The 18,428-nt window shown below is 48.9% G+C and overlaps 6 protein-coding genes across 6 annotated transcripts; 4 read left to right on the top strand and 2 right to left on the bottom strand.

Annotated features, from left to right (window-relative positions):
- The first annotated feature begins 985 nt into the window (after positions 1 to 985).
- On the top strand, positions 986 to 3,735 carry FOBCDRAFT_1885 (uncharacterized protein). Its single transcript, XM_059608662.1, has one exon. The coding sequence runs from the start codon at positions 1,110 to 1,112 to the stop codon at positions 3,558 to 3,560; it is 2,451 nt and encodes an 816-aa protein (XP_059466563.1). The 5' UTR covers positions 986 to 1,109; the 3' UTR covers positions 3,561 to 3,735.
- Positions 3,736 to 4,534: 799 nt separating this feature from the next.
- Positions 4,535 to 6,909, top strand: FOBCDRAFT_283302 (fungal-specific transcription factor domain-containing protein; the record flags this gene model as incomplete). Its single annotated transcript, XM_059611635.1, has 4 exons — positions 4,535 to 4,614; positions 4,897 to 5,044; positions 5,098 to 6,768; positions 6,820 to 6,909. The coding sequence occupies 4 exons, from the start codon at positions 4,535 to 4,537 to the stop codon at positions 6,907 to 6,909; spliced, it is 1,989 nt and encodes a 662-aa protein (XP_059466562.1).
- A 74-nt stretch (positions 6,910 to 6,983) lies between these two features.
- Positions 6,984 to 8,578, bottom strand: FOBCDRAFT_283295 (P-loop containing nucleoside triphosphate hydrolase protein; the record flags this gene model as incomplete). Its single annotated transcript, XM_054702710.1, has 4 exons — positions 6,984 to 8,186; positions 8,260 to 8,267; positions 8,317 to 8,435; positions 8,499 to 8,578. The coding sequence occupies 4 exons, from the start codon at positions 8,576 to 8,578 to the stop codon at positions 6,984 to 6,986; spliced, it is 1,410 nt and encodes a 469-aa protein (XP_054558685.1).
- A 2,481-nt stretch (positions 8,579 to 11,059) lies between these two features.
- FOBCDRAFT_1863 (RAM signaling pathway protein-domain-containing protein) lies at positions 11,060 to 14,373 on the top strand. Its single transcript, XM_054702709.2, has 2 exons — positions 11,060 to 11,752; positions 11,801 to 14,373. The coding sequence occupies exons 1-2, from the start codon at positions 11,186 to 11,188 to the stop codon at positions 14,180 to 14,182; spliced, it is 2,949 nt and encodes a 982-aa protein (XP_054558684.1). The 5' UTR covers positions 11,060 to 11,185; the 3' UTR covers positions 14,183 to 14,373.
- Positions 14,374 to 14,907: 534 nt separating this feature from the next.
- On the top strand, positions 14,908 to 15,975 carry FOBCDRAFT_1852 (uncharacterized protein). The gene is made up of 2 exons (XM_059608599.1): positions 14,908 to 15,739; positions 15,812 to 15,975. The coding sequence occupies exons 1-2, from the start codon at positions 15,016 to 15,018 to the stop codon at positions 15,841 to 15,843; spliced, it is 756 nt and encodes a 251-aa protein (XP_059463793.1). The 5' UTR covers positions 14,908 to 15,015; the 3' UTR covers positions 15,844 to 15,975.
- FOBCDRAFT_1849 (3-oxo-5-alpha-steroid 4-dehydrogenase-domain-containing protein) lies at positions 15,975 to 17,224 on the bottom strand. Its single transcript, XM_031181111.3, has 3 exons — positions 17,114 to 17,224; positions 16,827 to 17,051; positions 15,975 to 16,771 (listed from the first exon to the last, which is right to left on the bottom strand). The coding sequence occupies exons 1-3, from the start codon at positions 17,148 to 17,150 to the stop codon at positions 16,107 to 16,109; spliced, it is 927 nt and encodes a 308-aa protein (XP_031041879.1). The 5' UTR covers positions 17,151 to 17,224; the 3' UTR covers positions 15,975 to 16,106.
- Positions 17,225 to 18,428: the final 1,204 nt, after the last annotated feature.

Genomic DNA, 18,428 nt, shown 5'->3' with positions numbered 1-18,428 from the left:
CAACGGTTTTAAAGCCTCTTTCAAGATCGTGCAGCGACGTTTGGCAGCTTTTGGCAAAACAAATTGGAGCAAAAACTGGGGCAGCGTTGTACCGCAATTGCTGTGTGCTTCAGGTGAAACGACAGCTCCAGAATAGTGCAGTACGGATCGTGTGATCCTTTGTGGCCTTCTGGCCAAAGATCCAATGGATGAGTATCCTAGACATTGCAGTGTTGCAAATATGGTTTCGTGAAGACTCGTCTGAAAAGCTTCGGTTTGGGTGTGACAACCTCTTGCCAACTGTCACGCCAAGAGTATGTCCTTCAATCCGAATTGTCAAGTAAAAGGTGTTTCCAGAACCTGACCTTCTGTTGACCGCCATATGCGAGTCAGTCTTCAGTTTCAGGTTGGAGGGCCATTTCACCCCGCGTTAGTTAGGTAGTTAGCATTGGATCCAATGTGAGTGCCTTGTCATTGAAGAGGTCCCTGCAGCTGCACTCCGCTTATTAATGAATGATTGAGAATCTCAACTGTGAGTGCTCGTTATATCGAATTTCTATTCCGATGATTAGAGGATCCGGTTGTTGTCGGGCCACTTTCCTGTGATATTATTTGACAATCTGCTCATTCTTGCGACAAGGAATTAGCTTTGGTACGTCAAAGATGGATGACAATAGGTTGACTGGCGTCATCTCAAATTATAAATCCAGCTGATAGTAGATCCATCTTGACGCAGAGGTGACTCTTCAGAACTCCGAGGAGCCTGAACGAGATAGGCAATACATACAAATTGAAACAATCAAATACTGAGGCGCGTAATCGTCTATTGGATCAATTCACATGGGAATTGTATCAATTAGCTGTCCAGCATGTCTCTCAGTTTCCTGACTGGTCATGGTAGCATTAGATAGACGGTCACCTGACCTCACAGACGACACCTGGAAGACCCATGCTTTCGTATCTCCGCTCGGCACAAGCAAAAACTCTTCTACCAATATTATCTGATCTGATTGATAAAGGTGTCTTTTCTCACTTGCTGGTGGAGCGATTCCTCCTCCTCCTCCTTCGTAACTCCGAACCGCATCCGCATCGGCATTCGCACAACACTGGATAAGCTCCGGTCATCGATTATGGCTTCCTCAGACCGAAGTGAGACCCCGGACTCGGACGGTGACCGAAAGCCTGGGTCCCGAGATGACTCGGGCCAGCCGCCCGCCCGCAAACGGCAGCGTGTCCGCCTCAGTTGTCTGGAGTGCCGACGCCGAAAGCTGTCGTGCGACCGAGGCTTCCCGTGCGAGCGTTGCATCAAGAGCGGCACTCCCGACCGCTGCAGCTATGAATCTCGTAACGGCGAGGTCGTGAACGCTTCCTCGGGAGTTCCGCCGCCTTTCGCCCAGCTAGACTCTCGCCGCTTCGTTGATCCCGCAACGGGTTTGTCCCCACGAGATCCCGAATTCGTACGCCAAGATCACGATCGAATTCGCCGATTGGAGCTTGAGCTAGTTCAACTTAAGAATCAAATCTCTCGGTCTGGTGTGTCTTTCGATGGGAGCACCCTGGCTGGCACGACGACCTCCCCCCAGACGAAAGATGATGCCAACGGGAATGCGAATGTCGAGGACCCTTCTGTCCGCGAAGTCCACGAGTCCATCGAGGCCACTAACATGTCGGGTGAGAAAGGAGAGCTTCGTTTCTTTCGTGGCAGGGGCTTTCGCACGCGATACTTTGGCCCGCACAATGCCAGTATGGCCTTTGTCGAGCTTACAGGTCTGTGCCCTTTCATGAAGGAGACGGCCGATGAGTGGCTTCGTCCAGTTATTCTCCATGACCGTAAAGACCGAAAGAGACGACGCGAGGACCGTGAAAAGATATTCGAGGACTCGGATCCAGAACTGGAGGCTTTACTGCCAACTAAGGAGGAGTCCGATGCACTTATTGATGTTTATCTCGACCAGTTCGAGCAGGTGCACCGCATTGTTCACATTCCTACGTTCAAGAAGGAATACGCCGAGTATTGGGCACCCGGGTCTACCAAACGTTATGCCGCTTTCACGGCTCTTATCCTTGCAATGATGGCTGTTGCAAGCTGCGTTCATACTCACGAAAGCCTCAAGTTCATCGGCATGATGTCGAATGCTCGTCACTGGGCAGAACGATGGATCAAGGCATGTGACGAGTGGTCATCAAAACAAAGCCAGAAGCACCGACGCTTGATCCACTATCAAGTAGCATGCCTTTTGTATCTTGGGAAGCGAGTCAACACTATCAAGAAGAAGCGTTTCTGGACAGGCTCTGGTGCACTCATCCAGGACGGAATTGCTGTCGGCTTACATCGTGAGCCAAGCCACATGGCAGCAAAGATCACCGTTTTTCACCAGGAAATGCGTCGACGAATTTGGGCAACAGTTCAAGAATTCGACATGCAGGCCTCCTTCGACCATTGCCTGCCAACTCTGGTTAGCCAGCTTCACTACGACACCAACGCCCCTCGCAATTTAGACGATGATGATTTTGATGAGAGTACCACTGTACTCCCACCATCAAAACCTGTCAAAGAGTATACATTCTCTTCCTTCCAGCATCTGGCTCGTCAGAGCCTGCTTTTACGTCTGGAGCTTAGTCGTCTTCTTACTGGTCCATCGTCTGAAATAGACTATGACCAAGTAATTCGATACACCAACGATTTGACACAGGAGATTGATGCCCTCCCGTCATGGGATATGAACCTGGAAAATGTGAAGGGAAAGAAGAACCCTTTAATCGCATACACGTTGCTGCATGTTCAGTTGAGGCAGTACATCATCCCCTTGCATCAGCCATATCTCAAGCTTCGGAAGCAAAACTCAAAGTACCAGTACTCCGAAATCATATACTATAATGCAGCACGAGACATCGTCTTATTACACGACAAACTGTACGAACAAGGCGTTCGGAGTCTGAACTTTCTCAGAGAAGATGCGCTGACTACAGCCATCAACCTCTGTAGCGTCACAATGTTGCAGCCCAGAGGTTCCACCAACATGATCATGATAAACTCGCACCACACACTCAAGTTGATTGAGAAGTGCATTGCAATGAAGGAGGATCGTCTATTACGATGTGGCAACAATGAGCCATGGGGATATTCTATCATGTGTGCGGCGCTGGGGTTGCTTGAGGCCCACCTGGGAACCAAGGAGCCTGAAGTCGCCAAGTCGACATCAGCAGAACGCTTCGTCAACTTGCACTACCGTCTCCTTGCTAACCAGGAGCCTCCAGTTTCTGGGGAGCACCTTGCAGCTGCCATGAACGGCGTGCCGCCGGGCAACATGGGACCTGGGCCCACGCCTAATATACCGCTGCATGACCGGCCAAAGGTAATGAAGCTTGACTTCCATGGCAGGGCGTTTCCTAATATTGGTATCCAGTCGGTGACACCGTTCTCGTTTACGCCGACAATGCCTACGGCTCCGATCGACCCAAGCCAGGCCCCATGGATGATGGGAGGCGATCCCACTCAGCCTTTCAACCTGGATCCGAGTCTGGAGTTGTTGGGTATAAATCTCAACGAGATCTGGGGCGAGTCCTGGGAATTGGGCTGAACAGAAAGAAAGTCCATGTTGGCTAATACGTAATAATAATAACTGGCGTGGATTCTTGGGCCTCGCAAGCGACGGACTGGGGGGGATATTGGGCTAGCATCTATTTGCTTCTCGAATTGTCTCATCTTTAAGATACCAGGTCTCCTACTATGTCACGACAACACAAGCGCTCATGAACAGGTCTTGGCGTCACGTTGTCTGCCATTTTTTGTGCCTTGAAGCAAGCTCCTCTCATTATATCTATCTTGTGGGTTTGAATACTGAATTCCTCATGACTGACGAAATTGCCTTCAGAATAATGTGCTAATGAAATGCAAAATCACCTTGACAGCGATATTCAGTTGACGTGCCGAGTTTTAGGGAAGAGATACTTGCTGAGCCCTCGCAGATTTCACGGGTTTCAACATTCGATCTACTTCAATATTGACTCGTATTACTTTTGTTTAAAAGTATAAGATATGCTTACGGACGAGACTTCTTCAGATAAATACTTTTGCCAAGTGATGGGTGTGCAAGGTGCTTGTTGATTGTTGATTGTGTTAGTTTGGGTCTTCTGGCGATTGGCTGGGTAGCCAGAACACCAAAGTATTGATCTATGGACATGATGCAAGGGAAACCCTCCGAAGGCCGGCCGACGACGATATATCCAATGAAATCTAAGCGCATACCCTATAAAGATGATAAAAACCAACAACCTTGTGACTGCGAGCCCATAAACCTCATGGTGTGAATGCTAGCCACCTGAATATTAAAATTATCGGCTGTTCTCCAGGGTAAGCACCTCAATAAGTCCGAACTTCAGTGTCGGGCATAAAACTTCGGTAACCGGACTTGGCTGACTATCATTTGTCTCTTCGGACCTAAGAAACCTCGGGGATAGTGTTCGGCATTTGATGCTCCTCACTCATATACACAGACATTACATACATATCCGCTATTACTATTGCATAACCCGACATCGAATGTTGACCGCGATGCCGCAAAGAGAATCCTCGGATGTATCTTCTGCTGGAAGTCCCCCAGCTCCCAAACGTCGTCGAAGGCGACCCGCTCGGTCTTGTGAGCAATGCCGGCGCCGCAAGATTCGGTGTAGTCTGGGCCAACCTTGTAATGGCTGTGTTCGGGCTCGGGCACCGATGCAATGTTCTTATCGCGACGGGAGTCCTGTTGTAGTGACTCGGAGTTCTGAAGTCTGCACCTCGGTGCCGGCTGAACGGGCTGAAAGACAGGGAGCTGTTACAGCAACACAGCGAAATCCAGAAGCACATCACCGCAGCCCAGTAAACCGACCACCACAACCTGAAAACAGTGATAGGACTGTGTCAAATTCACATAGCTGTCTTTCAAAAACTATTCCAACCCCTCAAACATCCACCTCAGCCCAGTCATCAACCTCAATCCCCCCCTTTACACCCAGGCTGCGTCATGTACCTGAAAAGACGAAGCTATTTGGCCAAACACATTGGCTTCACACTGCAGAGAAGGTAAATCTCAGATATCTCTACTCGAGCTCTCATACTGATCTTCACTGCCTTAGTTTCCTGTTTCAGGTAATTTCCATCCCGTCGAGATTGAGCCATCATGGGAGGATGCCAAATCCGACTTCTACGACGCTTTGAAAGAAGCTCGCATCCTACGTTTTGGTCTCAAGAAACAGAACTTTCCAACACTAGATCAGCCCATCCAGGACCTTCGTGAGACCTTGCCCTCCAAGGTGGTTTGCGATGAACTCATTGCTTGTTATCTCCGCACATTCGAACCCTTGTATCGCATCGTCCATATCCCCTCCTTTCAGAGGGAGTACGACCGGATATGGGCAGGCGAGGAAACACAAGCTGTACCGGCTATATCTCTCGTCAGACTGACCTTGATTCTTGCCCTTGGGACTACCTTTGCCAATTTTGACACGGAGGAAGAGATGAACCAGTTGTGGCGACTTGCGCAGACATGGGTTCAGAATGCCCAGTGGTGGCTCACAGGTCCAAATGAAAAGACCACTTACAATCTCGATGGTCTGCAGATATTCTGTCTGCTGATCATCGCCCGTCAATCGACCTTCAATTGTCGCGGAGCAACGTCATGGCTGTCCTCGGGCTCGCTACTGCGCGCCGCCATCACCATGGGCCTTCACCGCGATCCGAAGCTATTTGTTGGCTTGACACTCTTCCAAAGGGAGTTTCGAGCTCGACTATGGGCCACTGTGCTGGAGTTGGCTGTCCAGTCATGTCTAGATCTCGGCTTGCCACTGCAGCTTTCAGAACAAGACTTTGATGCTTCCATCCCATCCAACTACGATGACTCGGACCTAGAGTCAACTTCTCCAGGGGCACCAAAACCAATGGACAAATTTACAGACTCGTACCTGCAAATAATGCTCGCCAAATCTCTACCTTTGAGAGTTGAAGTCATAGGCCTACTGAACGACTTTCGACAAGAGAAAACATATGAAAAAGCACTAGCTTTAGGATCACAGCTGCGCACGGCGTGCCGAGATGTCGCCGCCTTCTTCCATTCAACACAACATAATCCGATGAACATAAGAAAGGGATCAAGCATTGAGGCGAATGAGTTCCATCGCAAACTTCTCGACATCCATCTTCGCCGGTTCGTTATGTTTCTTCACCGCGACTTCATGCTCCAAGCAAGGACCGATCCCCGGTTCTACCTTTCTCGCAAGGTGTGTGTTGAGTCTGCCCTGGTCATCGCTTCTGGGAGTAAAGGCGCCGACTTCAGCTTGCCGATGCAGGTATGGGATGACTTGTCTCGCTTGTCTTTCGTTGGACGTGGTCTTTTCAAGTGTGCATTGAGTTTTGATGCTATGCTCATCTTGGCCTTCGAGGTCATTACTGAACTTCAGGATGAGTCGACACCAACACACGAACCTGATATTCTCAGCGAGATGGCAAAAGCCACCCGTGCTCCCATGATCAAGACCCTCGAAGAGATATACGTGCAACTTCGCTGCATGATCGTACGGGGCAACCTCAGCCTTAAGAGACTTCTCTTCTCGAATGCTCACTTGGCACATATTCGAGCATTGGAAGCGGGCCATCCTGTGAAGCCAGCGGTACATGAGACTGTAACATCGACGCTCCGCGACTGTGTGGCAATGCTCAGAGACATCCAAGCAGTTACAACACCCCATGAATCAGCAATAACCTCGGATAGCTTGAGTAGTGACTTTCTTGGCACGGATATTTTCTCAAATGTGAGTGATGCTTCGTATAGGGGAGTAATTCTTTCTAACAATATGAGCTAGAGCAATCTTATTGAGTGGGACATATCCGACCTTCTCGGTTTCCCAACTGTTAGTAAAGACGGCCAATCTCAGTGGCCAGTTATGGACTAATATCAAAATCGACACATCACATACTAAACTCGTGTAAATTGTCAGGGAATAACACTTGTAAGATGTCATTTTCGTTACTCGTCATAATACCCATCATCATAAGTGCCCTGCATCGCCTGCGTGCTCACCCATTCTTCACTTGCTAAGCCCCTCATAAATCTCATCTCAAGTTCTTGGGGATCCTTGTGCCAATCACAAGCAAAGTCGCAGTCCGGCGTGCTAGATTCTCCGAAGTATTTGCATATGGCAGCATGTCGACACTTATCAGTGTCTTCGCAGTATTGAGCCAACGCCTGCAAACTCTTGAGTCTGGCGATCTGATTCGTCTCAGCTTTGGCATCGGATCTGATCAATCTCGTGACGCGCTCCAGGTCTTCTCGGCTGTAGTAAAGAAAGCAATAGCTTGCATTGCCATCTCGGCCAGCACGGCCAGCTTCTTGGTAGTAGCCTTCGAAAGACTTGGGAATACGCCAGTGAACAACAAAACGTACGTTATTCTTGTCAATACCCATGCCGAAGGCGGTCGTGGCAACAATGATATCGTACCCAGACTCGTTATTTATCCACCGGGCGAGTGTTTCTTCTTTGACTTCCTTGGTGAGCCTGGCATGAAAAGGCATGGCCCCAATGCCTTCTGAACGAAGGGAGGCTGCCAGGGACTCGCATTCATCCCGAGATATAGTGTATATAATCCCAGGAACACTTTCGACTCTTTCATTCACCTGTTCGAGTTCTGCCTTTCTCTCACCATGTTTACGACGGTCGTAAACAGCGTTAATCCATCGTAGAAAATCCTGTAGGCGGTTATCTTCTTCGTCCTTGGTGTACCGAATTTCAAGATGCAAGTTTTGACGTTGAGGGTTCATCAAAAACTCTCTTGTTCTTTCTGGAGTTTGATCGAGTTTTAAAATAGATAGTACGTCTTGCCGAACCTGCGGGTTTGCCGTAGCAGTAAGACACATTATTGGTACATCTGGGAAAGTGTCTCGAAACCAAGATAGACGTTTGAAGTCTTTTCGAAAGTCATGGCCCCATTCTGACACACAATGAGCTTCGTCAATGGCGATACGTGCAAACTCCTTTTGCTTGTAGACTAGCTGCAGCCGTTCGCGAAACCGTGAGCCAGAACATAACTCGGGCGTGACATACAATAGCCTGGTCCTTGGATGCCCGCTCTCCAGATCGCGCTCAATGCGGCGCCGATCATCATAAGGAGTTATGCTGCTGTAAAAGTTGGCTTCGATACCTGAGGCTTTTAGGGCTTCAACTTGGTTGATCTGATGATGTTAGATTTCGTAACAATGGTGGGCTCGAGTTTCTTGCCATTAAACTTAAGAGAGGGGAAACAACTATGGTAACTAAACTCATAATTAGAGGAAGGAAGATGTATAGTGGCCGAAAACTCACTGCCTTGGTCGATGACTGCTGGTAGCTGAAAGCAAAGACTTTTACCAAAGGACGTGGCTGCTTGGACGTAAACGTCAAAGCCGTCGAGAGCAGCTTCGATGATTTCACGCTGGTGAGGCCTGGTAAATGTCAACGGACAAAGCAAAACGAAAAGAAAAGAGGAAAGCGGATAATTCGTATACCTGAAATCTTCCTTGTGAAATTGGCGACGAAGAGTAAAGCCAATGTCTGTGCATGAGCTTGTTCTTTTCAAAGGTGGCATGGCGGCGTTCACGATTTTCGAAGAAAGTAAATGATTGTTACTGTATTACTCTACAACTGCGTGTCGAGTGAATCAATTCATGGTAGATCGAGGCAAGGGTGAACCGCTTTCCCGGCGCTTGTTGATAATGATTGGCCCTTTTTTTACTGTTATCGTTTTAGTCTATCTCAATGCAAGCTCTCTAACTTACAGAGTTACAATCTGTTGGAGCTTGTTTGGTGAGGATCTGTTTCTGCTTTTGGCAGTCAAATCGGCTGTGGTCCACCGGATCAGCACTGTCAACAGCCTTGCAACGCTATTGCTTTTGCGAACGAAGGAAGTGACTGGCAGGGTTTCTGGAGCACCTCATGCCCGAGCAAAATGCACAAATGTACTGTTGGGTTACCTAGTGGAAAATAGAAGAATTGATATCTGTCTACCTTATACCGGAGGTAGAGGTAGGAGTGAAGGTCACGTGGCGTGCTTTTTGTATTGGGACGAGGACAGTATCACAACACATATCCATCCATTACCTTACAACTTAGCGGGCGGCTGTTGAGACAAACTTCTAGGGCCATCAGACAAACTCAATTGCTACAGTTTCCTGACAGCACGAACGCTTAGTAGGTGGTATGGCGTTGTATGACGTGGAGAAAAAGGCTTCTGCTATTCACTGGCTCTTCTCGGGCGCATTCAGTGAATCTGTAATTACTGTGTACCTTGCATTACTCGCTGTTGGTTGGGGCAGGGGCCTCATCCTCCGAGACAGCACAGCCAGACATCTTCAAAGTCCACCCTCCAACGAAAGCAACCCCTGCTAGGGCCTCTGTCCTAAAGGACGAAAATACTGAGGTAAGTTTAGTGTATCTTAATATACCTTTAGACTAGTTAATTTTGGCGCCATTTTTGTAACGTCAGAGGCTTTATTACCCCCCGAGGCCCTGATAGATGTCCATCAACGATGGTGTTGGCTTTGCTGTTTCATAGGTCATCAATACCTTACCCCTCGTTTATTACCATGGATGCGAGCAGTTAGGTAGTGCTTCCTCGTCTTGTTTTGCTTCGTGTCAAAGAACACAGTTACTCCGTACTGTCGGTAGGCTTCAGGGAGGAAGGGATGCGACCTAGTGCGTCTCTCTTTTGCAACAATTCTTCTATTCTTGACAAACAGGATTCCTGATTCTTGTTATTATGTATTTGTAAGTGATGAGAGAAACATGGATTATGAGCTCCAGGGATTAAAATCTGGAGTTCTCACACCGAGGTTGGACTCGCTTGTTCAAAACTCGTACTGTGTGGCTGGCTCCAGCCACTCGGTGCCTGAATAGGCGTGCAAGTCATTCATAGAAGATGATAAATTATTCTACCATAGTACTGTTCCTGGTCTTTTCTTTCTCACACGTTAGACTTCAGCCTCCAGACCAGCCGCCCCGCACTGTGTTTCACTTTACGATGGGTCCAACTGTCCGTTGGCGCTGAGGCGGCCCCACCATTGAACCGTGAAGTGCTGACCAAAACACTTTCATGGGTTGTTACCCCTATCTGATGCGCTATCCCCTATCCAAGCATGAGACAAGGGACTGCCAGGGGCGATTGGGGGAAGCTGGTACTCCCGAGAAAATACACAATCGAACTGCAACTTATTAACTGATATGAATCAGTAGCCAGAGCAGACTTCTGTGTTTCTATGTCCTTAACCAACATAGACGAAGGTACCTGACCTTCCAATCTACTATATTTGAGTGGCGCGTTAAGAAGGGACAGACAATTAGTCAGTACCTATCTTAGTAGGTACCTGTCAAAGGTACAGCGGGCCTTCACCCCCATTACATCGGCTGCAGCATGTGCCTGACCACCCTCCATTCATCAAGCTCTCTTTCACTTTCGACCTTCTGTTTGTTTGACTCTGTTTTGAGTTTTTGATAGCCAGAACCAGTCCACATTCAAACTGCCAAGGGCTAGGGGAGATCTAACGGGGGTCATCCCGGTTACTAGGTATTTTCACCACCCTTACCTTGCCTTACCTTACATCCTGCCATGGTGTTGCAAAACTTACTTACCAAAGACGGAATCTCAGCCCGACCTCATCGCCTCCCGAGTCTGCATCAGCTCATTACGGCCCTTCCCGCAGCATTCCTCTTCTTCAACCCTTCTCTCCAAATCCTGTCTTTGGAGTATCTCCATCCAACGGGTTCTCGTCGATCGCTGCCATCGGCAAGTCTCATTTGAGTCTCGACGAAGCAGTACGCTCGATTTTAATTCCAACACTTATCTCGATACATACAGGCCCGAAACCTGAACAACGCGCTGCCTTTTTGGCCCCGATCGAATATATAAACATGACCTTATCGATCTCGTCGTCGATACAGCCTTGATTGGCCTAAACGTTAGAGATACCGATCGCAGGCTTGACTTTCACTGAGACAGACAGGCCTCGGTTTGCGCCTACGCTTTGGTCAAAAGACGAACGCAGACACGGCAACAGAGGTCTTCTGAAACGGTTCATCCTTCAAGCATCGACATATCGTCATAAAATTCCAACGGCTCCCCCCTCGATCGATTTCTCCACCGGCGCGCCTCCCCACGTTTCTTACTTGAGCCGCGCATTCCTCATATTGACTGTCCGCCATGGAACGGCCAGATCGACTCGCCGGCTCGTCCGTCGGTTCTGCATCGCAGGCTTCAGTCCCAAGAAGCTTACCCGAAAACCATATATCTGGACGACGTCCAGTCCCAAACTCAGCGGCCACGTCTAACGGACCGCCACCTCCTCCTCCTATTCCTTCCTTGCGAAGCGTTCCCTCCAGTTCCTCTCTTTCTGCCGCGGGCATGTCGGCAGCTCAGGTTATTAGTCTCGCGCGTGAGGCAATGCAAAATGCCATCGAAAGCGAGAGCCAAGCTGCTGAAGCAGGCGCCGTCAGCACAGGGCTCAGAACCGGAGTCACAATTGACCTCAGTCGCAAAGGGATCCAAAAATTACCAGATGAAGTTGTGGATATTGTCAAGGGTGATCTGGAGCGGTCCGTTTCCATGGGACCATCTTCAGCAACGCGGTCGGATACTGATACCTATACGGTCTCCAGACTAGCACTGTCTCATAACCAACTGACAACATTACCCGCTCGCTTTTCTGAATGCACATCATTGCGATATCTCAACATCCGGGGCAATCAGATCAAGGAGTTTCCTATGCCTGTATGTCTCCCTCCTTAGCGTCGAGATATTTTCTAACAGCCTGGCTAGTTGTGCGATTTGAAATCATTGGAGATCCTTGACCTTGGCCGAAATCAACTTCGAAGTCTTCCTACAGATATTGTGCGACTCTCGTCATTGAAAGTTTTGTCTATTCCAAAGAACCAAATACGGGAGTTGCCACTATGTATTGCCGATATGGGGTCCTTGCAAGTGATCAAGTTTGAGGGCAATCCCATTAACTTTCCGCCACGAGACGCAATACAAGTGCAAGCCGCAAGCCCCCCACATGAGGGCATTCAGAAAGACAACGAAGTTACGGAGGTGGCGGTAACGCTACAAATCAAAAGGTTTCTTAAGCAGCATGCTGTCAACGGCCGATCCGAATCTGATAACACAGGTGACGAATCTAGCGAGGGCGCGGAAACCCCTCGCTTCCCATTGAAAAGGGTTGCAAGTGGGAGATTCCCTGTCAAAGTAAGTGGTGCGGATTTGCCTGATATTCGTTCTCCCAATATTGGATCACGGGCGCCTCCGATACCATCGAGATCACACTATCGTGGACTTTCCCAACAAAACAGCGCTTTTCGACGACCCGGTGTCATGCCATTGACGATTGGCAATGTCAATGAACGTGTTCGTAGCAACTCAGAAAGCCTACTGAGGGCGGAGCGATCAGAGAGTCGCAACAGGCGCATGGGAATTGTCTCGAGAAAACCCTCTGACCTTGGTACACTTGATGAGATGCAAGTGAATAATCGATTTAGTCATTATCGTGGCCTGAGTCATGGATCTGCCATGCAAGGTAACCAAGCAACGACGAAGAGCCCTGCGACCCCAACGGAACCATACTTGGCACGTCCGATCTACGTGAGACGTCTTTCTGTCCTCCCTGAGCGGAGGCGAGAATCAAAAGTTTATGATCCAGTCATTGAAGCTGCTAAGGGCATCCTCTACTCGGTCTTTCAGATCCATCCTATGATCCAGATGCTCATGAGCTTGACGAGTGATGGGTCTGCTAAGCGATCTAGCCTTGAGATCGTGTTCTACAACACCAACTCCCATGTTGAGGAATTGGAGCAGGAAATCCAGAAACACGAGAACGCCTTGGTCGACCTCGACGACCGTTCCCAAAGAGAGAACGAAAACGTCCATCGAGCCTGTCAAACTCTGGTTAGCGCATATGGCCACGTTTGTACACTTTTAGCCGATAACATCGATACTTTCGTGAACAACGGAGATGCTCGATATATTCGAACGCTTCTGATGTTGCTCTATAATAGTATCATGGAACTACGTGTGACACTGTCGTCCGTTAGCGCAGAGGATGGGCGTCGGCAAGCAGCCTCCAAGGGGGACCAGATGGGTGAGCGTACTCTCAGGGCGCATGCACGTGAACCTTCCATTACCCCCACTGTTGGTAGGTCAACAGGAGCTCGCAACCGCAACGGCACTCTGGTACACCATCCGATCAATTTGCGTGTTGCTACAGATGTACCCGTGCCTACACCCCTTTCTGCGGCTTACCTCAATGGCAATGGTCGAACCGCCACCATTGCATCGGCCACTCCTCGATCAGGAGAATCTTTCTCCTCGATAGGTAGCCGCGGGATTTCTTCCGAGTTCACAGAAGAAGATAGGCAGTTTGAGAAGATATTCCTATCCTTGCAAAGGTCGACTGATCTCGTTATGGGGACACTTCCCAGTTTCCAAGCCCAGCTAACAGGTGGTTTGAGGAACGCCATGTATCAGAGGACCCCAGAAAGTGTAATTCAGCACTGGAAAGCCTTGATAACCATGTGTGGACATGTCATTCAACAGACGGAGATTCTCAAGAACAGACTGTCACTTATCAAGCTCAAGGAGCCTGGAGTTCGAACACAAGCGAGCTTCTGGAGTCTCTGTAACAACTTCAGTCACTCTTGGGCGGACATGATCTATCAGATCAAGTACGGCCCCAACAGTGTTCCACTGCCTCCTGATACCAGGGCACGATTACGACCGATTCAGCAGAGTATTAAGGAAACAAGCAACATCATCTCCAAGTCCCCTTGGCACTATCTTTTCAACCATCCCTCAGGCACGCCGAACGGGCAGATACACTACCCCCCTCGCGGTATGTCACCGACTCAAGTCCCGATCACGCCACAGAGTGCTGCTTTGGGCCCCGCCATGCAGGCGACAGTTCCCACCACGCCGCAAAGTGGTTCATTCGCAGCGGCATTCCACGGGAATGTCTTTGACCGAGCCGATGCTCTTATGGCCAACCCTGGTATCTCTATGGGGCGCAATGGAGGGTTTGGAAAGGGTCATATGGGATTCAGTTCACTGTCTTCACTATCTTCCATGTCCTCAGACGAGGGAATCCTTCCTTCTCATGGGCCACTTGGACCAGTACCACTCCGCCTGAACGGAGGCAAAGTTGCCTTTTAGATCACAGTGCCGAGTCCTTCCTTGGATCTCGAACTCAATACTTGCTGTTCGGTGCAGTCGTTGCTGTTGTTTGCATAAGGCAAGGGGGTCATTTGGTTATCTTTAGAACTTATTGAGGCTTTTTGAACCGGCGTATTGAGGGAAAAAGTTCGCCGGAAGCCATTCCTTTACCGCATAGCCTTGGCGTTTGGGGTTGCAGTTGCATTTATTTGCCCAAAATCAGGTCGGTTGAATTATATTTGCATTTGATTTTCCACGTTGAGAGGGTTCGCAGCTTGTGTATGGGCATGATGTTAAACATTGTCTTTTTTGGAGGAGCAAAAGTTGGGAAGAGATGCCCGTCATGATGACCAACAAAGGTCTCCGAAGATAAATACGTAAATGATTCCGAGGTACTATCAAGGACTGAATGATATGGGTCAAAGCAGAGAGATGTTACATTGTACACTAGCACATAACGAATCTAATGCTCCTGATATTCATCGCAGAGATAACGAAACTTTGGTGTAATCCAACAGCCACGGCTACTGGCTGATTACCTACTCAAAATGCAAGAGGGACTGTCTGATTTTTATTAATGCTCGCTTAATCGTTACAACTAAAGAGATATTAGTCCGCCTCGTGTTCTTAACAAGTAGTCTATCCTGGTGCCACACCTGAAAGTCAGATCCCATGATCTTGGCCATCAGCCGCAACGAGACCAGGGGTAACTCGACCCCACCAACATGCAGTGTAAGTATGAGCAACGTGAAACGGCGAAGCTACATCTCTTATTTCGTCTTTAAACCAATTACTGTAAAGTGCATCAATATTCCACTGACATCTAGCGCACTATGTCAACAGCAGCTGCTTCTTCGGCTACTTATCATCAGCCCAGCACTTCAGCCGCAGCCGCAGCCACAGCCACAGGCTCTTCATCTTCTTCCTCTTCTTCATTATCTCCTCGCCCGCCGACATCTCCTCCTCCCACGATCGCATCTCCGTCAGTCGCCCATGCCCATGCTCACGCACAAATCCCCTCCGCAGCGCAGCAGACTTCGCCGCCTCCTCCGCAACTACAGCCCACGCTTCCGTCGGCCGAGACACAGCGCCACGTAGCGGAAGCACGTCGCGCTGTCGTCGCAACGCTAGAGAACATGATGGACTCTGAGCTGCAATGGCGCGCATCTACGTTGCATTCCAACGCTGCGGCGCTGAGCAAGCAGGCGCAGGATGTGCAGCGGGCGACTGAAGGACTGCGTCGTGAAAACGTGAAGCTTGCGCGGGAGGCAGACGCTGCGGCGCGGAGGCTAAAGGAGCTCGGTAACGTGCAGAACTGGGCTGAGGTGCTGGAGCGCGACTTTCTCGTCCTGGAGGAGACTGTCAGACTCGCAAATACCGATCGTAGCTGTAGCTGCAGCGAATGTGGAAGCTATACTGGGAGTGAGAGTGACGGCGGTGATGTGGACGAGGACCAGCGGGCCATGAAGCTTGGCCAAGAAGAGAGGGGCACGGATGTTGAAGGGCGTAAAACGCTCGGTGTTGAGATGGATATCGATACGGAGAACCATGCGCCGGGTACGTTTTCCGATGCTAGTAGGAGCTTGACGGAGGCAGACTCCAGCGTGGGAAAGGGGGCTAAGGGATCAGATACGGCTTCTATGTCAACGATTTCACGATGAGAAGATCACCGAGCGAGTGATGAGTCACGACCATTCTGAGTACATTATGGGACCAGGGAACTGGCATCCACGGTATATGATTTTATGATAACCATTCATTTTGAACAATGCTATAGCATGATAGTCTAATACTGAGTATCCACCAGATCTACTCCGATCCGAACCACCTTTTGTTACCTATGGTGTAGCCCATGATAGCCTCTATATTGATGCGTCTCCTGATCTATGCCTGCCGAAATAGCTGTTTGTAAATTTACTCCTTCTCAGAGAAGACCGGGGAAGATGACGTATCTCTTCTTCTTGTACCTGTCGCCGAACTCTTTGCGATAGGCGCGCTCCTTACCCTTGGCCCAACTAATCATCTGTGCAGCACCAATAGAGATAAAGAAAGCGACGGTCCAGTCACGGCTGACAAGGATAACTCCGATCCATGCAAGCACCTCATATAAATAGTTTGGGCAAGTGACAATGCCGAAACCATAACCAACGGGGATCTTACGCTCAGTGCCACCAGTAGAACGCAGACTCGAAAGATATTGGTGAACAAGGGCATTCATGAGCTCGCCAAAGCAATAGAGAGCAACACCAATGGCATCAATGGCAGGAATGTCGGCCTTGGCTGCAAGGGAGTTGGGGTGGTAAATGGAGTAGGCACAGAGAACACCAGAGACAGCCCAGTAGAAGAAGCTGTTCTTGAAGATGTTCTTCCAGGGCATTGTGTTGGCAGAGAACTTGTGGACAAAGAGTGTCTCATACTCGCGCTTGAAGAAGTGTAGCATGATCATAGCAAAGGTGATCCATTGGGTTTGAGACATCTCGCCGTCTCCATTACGGTAGATGTACGGGCGGGCAGCGACAGCGAGGGCGTGGAAGATGATGGGTCCGAAGTACTCGACGACGAAGACGGTTCTCCAAGCGATTTGATAGCCTATGACAAGCGTTAGAGCGTGCTCCCCCAAAAACTTTTATCAGCTTCGACGCACCCATATCCTTCACGAGAACCTCGCCAGTGGAAACTACGGCGGGCTCATCGACGAGGCGAGCCTTGCGGTTCTTGAGGGTCTTTTTCGTGGTAGGATCATAGATTCCGATGCGATTGAAGTCTCCGAGCTTGGTTTCCTTTGCAATCAAGACCTTGAGTCCTTCAACAGTGGTATCAGGGTCGACCTCAATCGACTGTGGAAGGTTCTTAATCGGTTGCCTTGGAGCTAGAGAATGTTAACTTAGTTCCAAGATGAATGAGGCTGAGTGTAGATAGTAAAATACATACAGCGATTGGTGAGCTTGATAGATCGAAGAGAAGCCATCGTATCTGTATCGTTTACTCAAAGTTGAACAACTTGGCAAAAAAAGGAGGGGAACAAGATCCTATCAAAGGAAGCAATGGTGTTGAGAACAAACAGGAAACAATTATTGGACGAGATTAGATAGAAAGGTACGTACCGTCTCTCAGTCGGGGACCTCGGCCTGATTTTGGTGGGGTGTCATGGAGGCTCCTTCCCGTCTGTTGAACCCCCTGGGGCTAAACTTTGTTGAGAAGAGGGCTCTGGCTTGGTACCTCAAAGAGGAGCCCATGCATGAGGTAGTTGTCAGCTTGTGATAATTGAGACAGCTGATTGGCTGAGATTACTTTGATTTTGAGCTTTAACTAACGACTACCTACCTTAGGTACTGAGTCAACATATACAGTTGAGTTTTATATACCATCAAGGGGAGGTAAGAAAACTTAGGATCTTTATTCCAAGTGACGAAAAGACTTGGGTAAGCTTAGTATACTTTGGTAGATCTTTAGACCAGTTAATTTTGGCACCCTGTTTTTATGTCAGAAGTTTTATTACCCCCGAGGACCATTCACATCAAGCCATGTTATGAATAGAGTCAGAGACACAAACAGAACACCCAGGAGTATTTATTATTGCTATCACGCTGGCAAGGTCGATCAAGTGATGATTGTTCATCTACTTGTTATTCTTGCAAATAACAGGAAAAGAAGAAGAAGAAGAGGGGGGTGGGGGGTTACAATTTCCCTCTACTATAGCTACAAGGTATTGAATCTATCGTAGCTACCAAACAGATCTTCTATCATAAAGCCAAGTTTACTCTCACCCACACATCTCAGTATTATTATTGTAGGCAGTATTGAGTGTCATGGAGTCTCAAGAGTAGCATTGTTCGTGAAATACACTGCCAGCAGGATCAGCCCCACGAGCCTCACCACCACCTCATCCATAATCTTGAATACCTTAAGTGAAAAACATATTCACTCTTTCTTTTTTTTTTCCCTTCTTTCTTTTTTTTCCCCCCAACTTGCATAGCCCAAGCCAAAGTATCCCAAATTGGCATCTCTCGGCCACCGTGATTTGTTTGCTAGTAGCTATCCGGCAGCTGGCGATCAGCTGCCGGGTCATTCACGTCTTAACCTCACGCATGCCCTCTTGGCGCTTGAGCATTTCGTTATTCCACCCTTCACTAGGAGTATTTTTTTTCCCCCTTATATTCACAGTCTGCCCGAAACAGTTTCCCTTTACCCCAAACTACTATCACCGTGTCTTGTCGAAGAAGAGGCATCTTGTCCCTTCTATGAA

This window comes from Fusarium oxysporum, chromosome I (genome assembly GCF_013085055.1).
Source record: "Fusarium oxysporum Fo47 chromosome I, complete sequence".
In the NCBI taxonomy this organism is placed as follows: domain Eukaryota; kingdom Fungi; phylum Ascomycota; class Sordariomycetes; order Hypocreales; family Nectriaceae; genus Fusarium; species Fusarium oxysporum.
Note: the sequence above shows the minus strand (reverse complement) of the source record. Positions and strands in the feature narration are given on the sequence as shown.

Coding starts and splice junctions, on each gene's coding strand:
- FOBCDRAFT_1885 (XM_059608662.1), top strand. CDS start 1,110: ATGGCTTCCTCAGACCGAAGTGAGACCCCGGACTCGGACGGTGACCGA.
- FOBCDRAFT_1863 (XM_054702709.2), top strand. CDS start 11,186: ATGGAACGGCCAGATCGACTCGCCGGCTCGTCCGTCGGTTCTGCATCG. Junction 11,753..11,800: donor TCAAGGAGTTTCCTATGCCT/GTATGTCTCCCT, acceptor CAGCCTGGCTAG/TTGTGCGATTTGAAATCATT.
- FOBCDRAFT_1852 (XM_059608599.1), top strand. CDS start 15,016: ATGTCAACAGCAGCTGCTTCTTCGGCTACTTATCATCAGCCCAGCACT. Junction 15,740..15,811: donor TACGGAGAACCATGCGCCGG/GTACGTTTTCCG, acceptor CTAAGGGATCAG/ATACGGCTTCTATGTCAACG.
- FOBCDRAFT_1849 (XM_031181111.3), bottom strand. CDS start 17,150: ATGGCTTCTCTTCGATCTATCAAGCTCACCAATCGCT. Junction 17,052..17,113: donor TATCAAGCTCACCAATCGCT/GTATGTATTTTA, acceptor AACATTCTCTAG/CTCCAAGGCAACCGATTAAG. Junction 16,772..16,826: donor GGTTCTCGTGAAGGATATGG/GTGCGTCGAAGC, acceptor CGCTTGTCATAG/GCTATCAAATCGCTTGGAGA.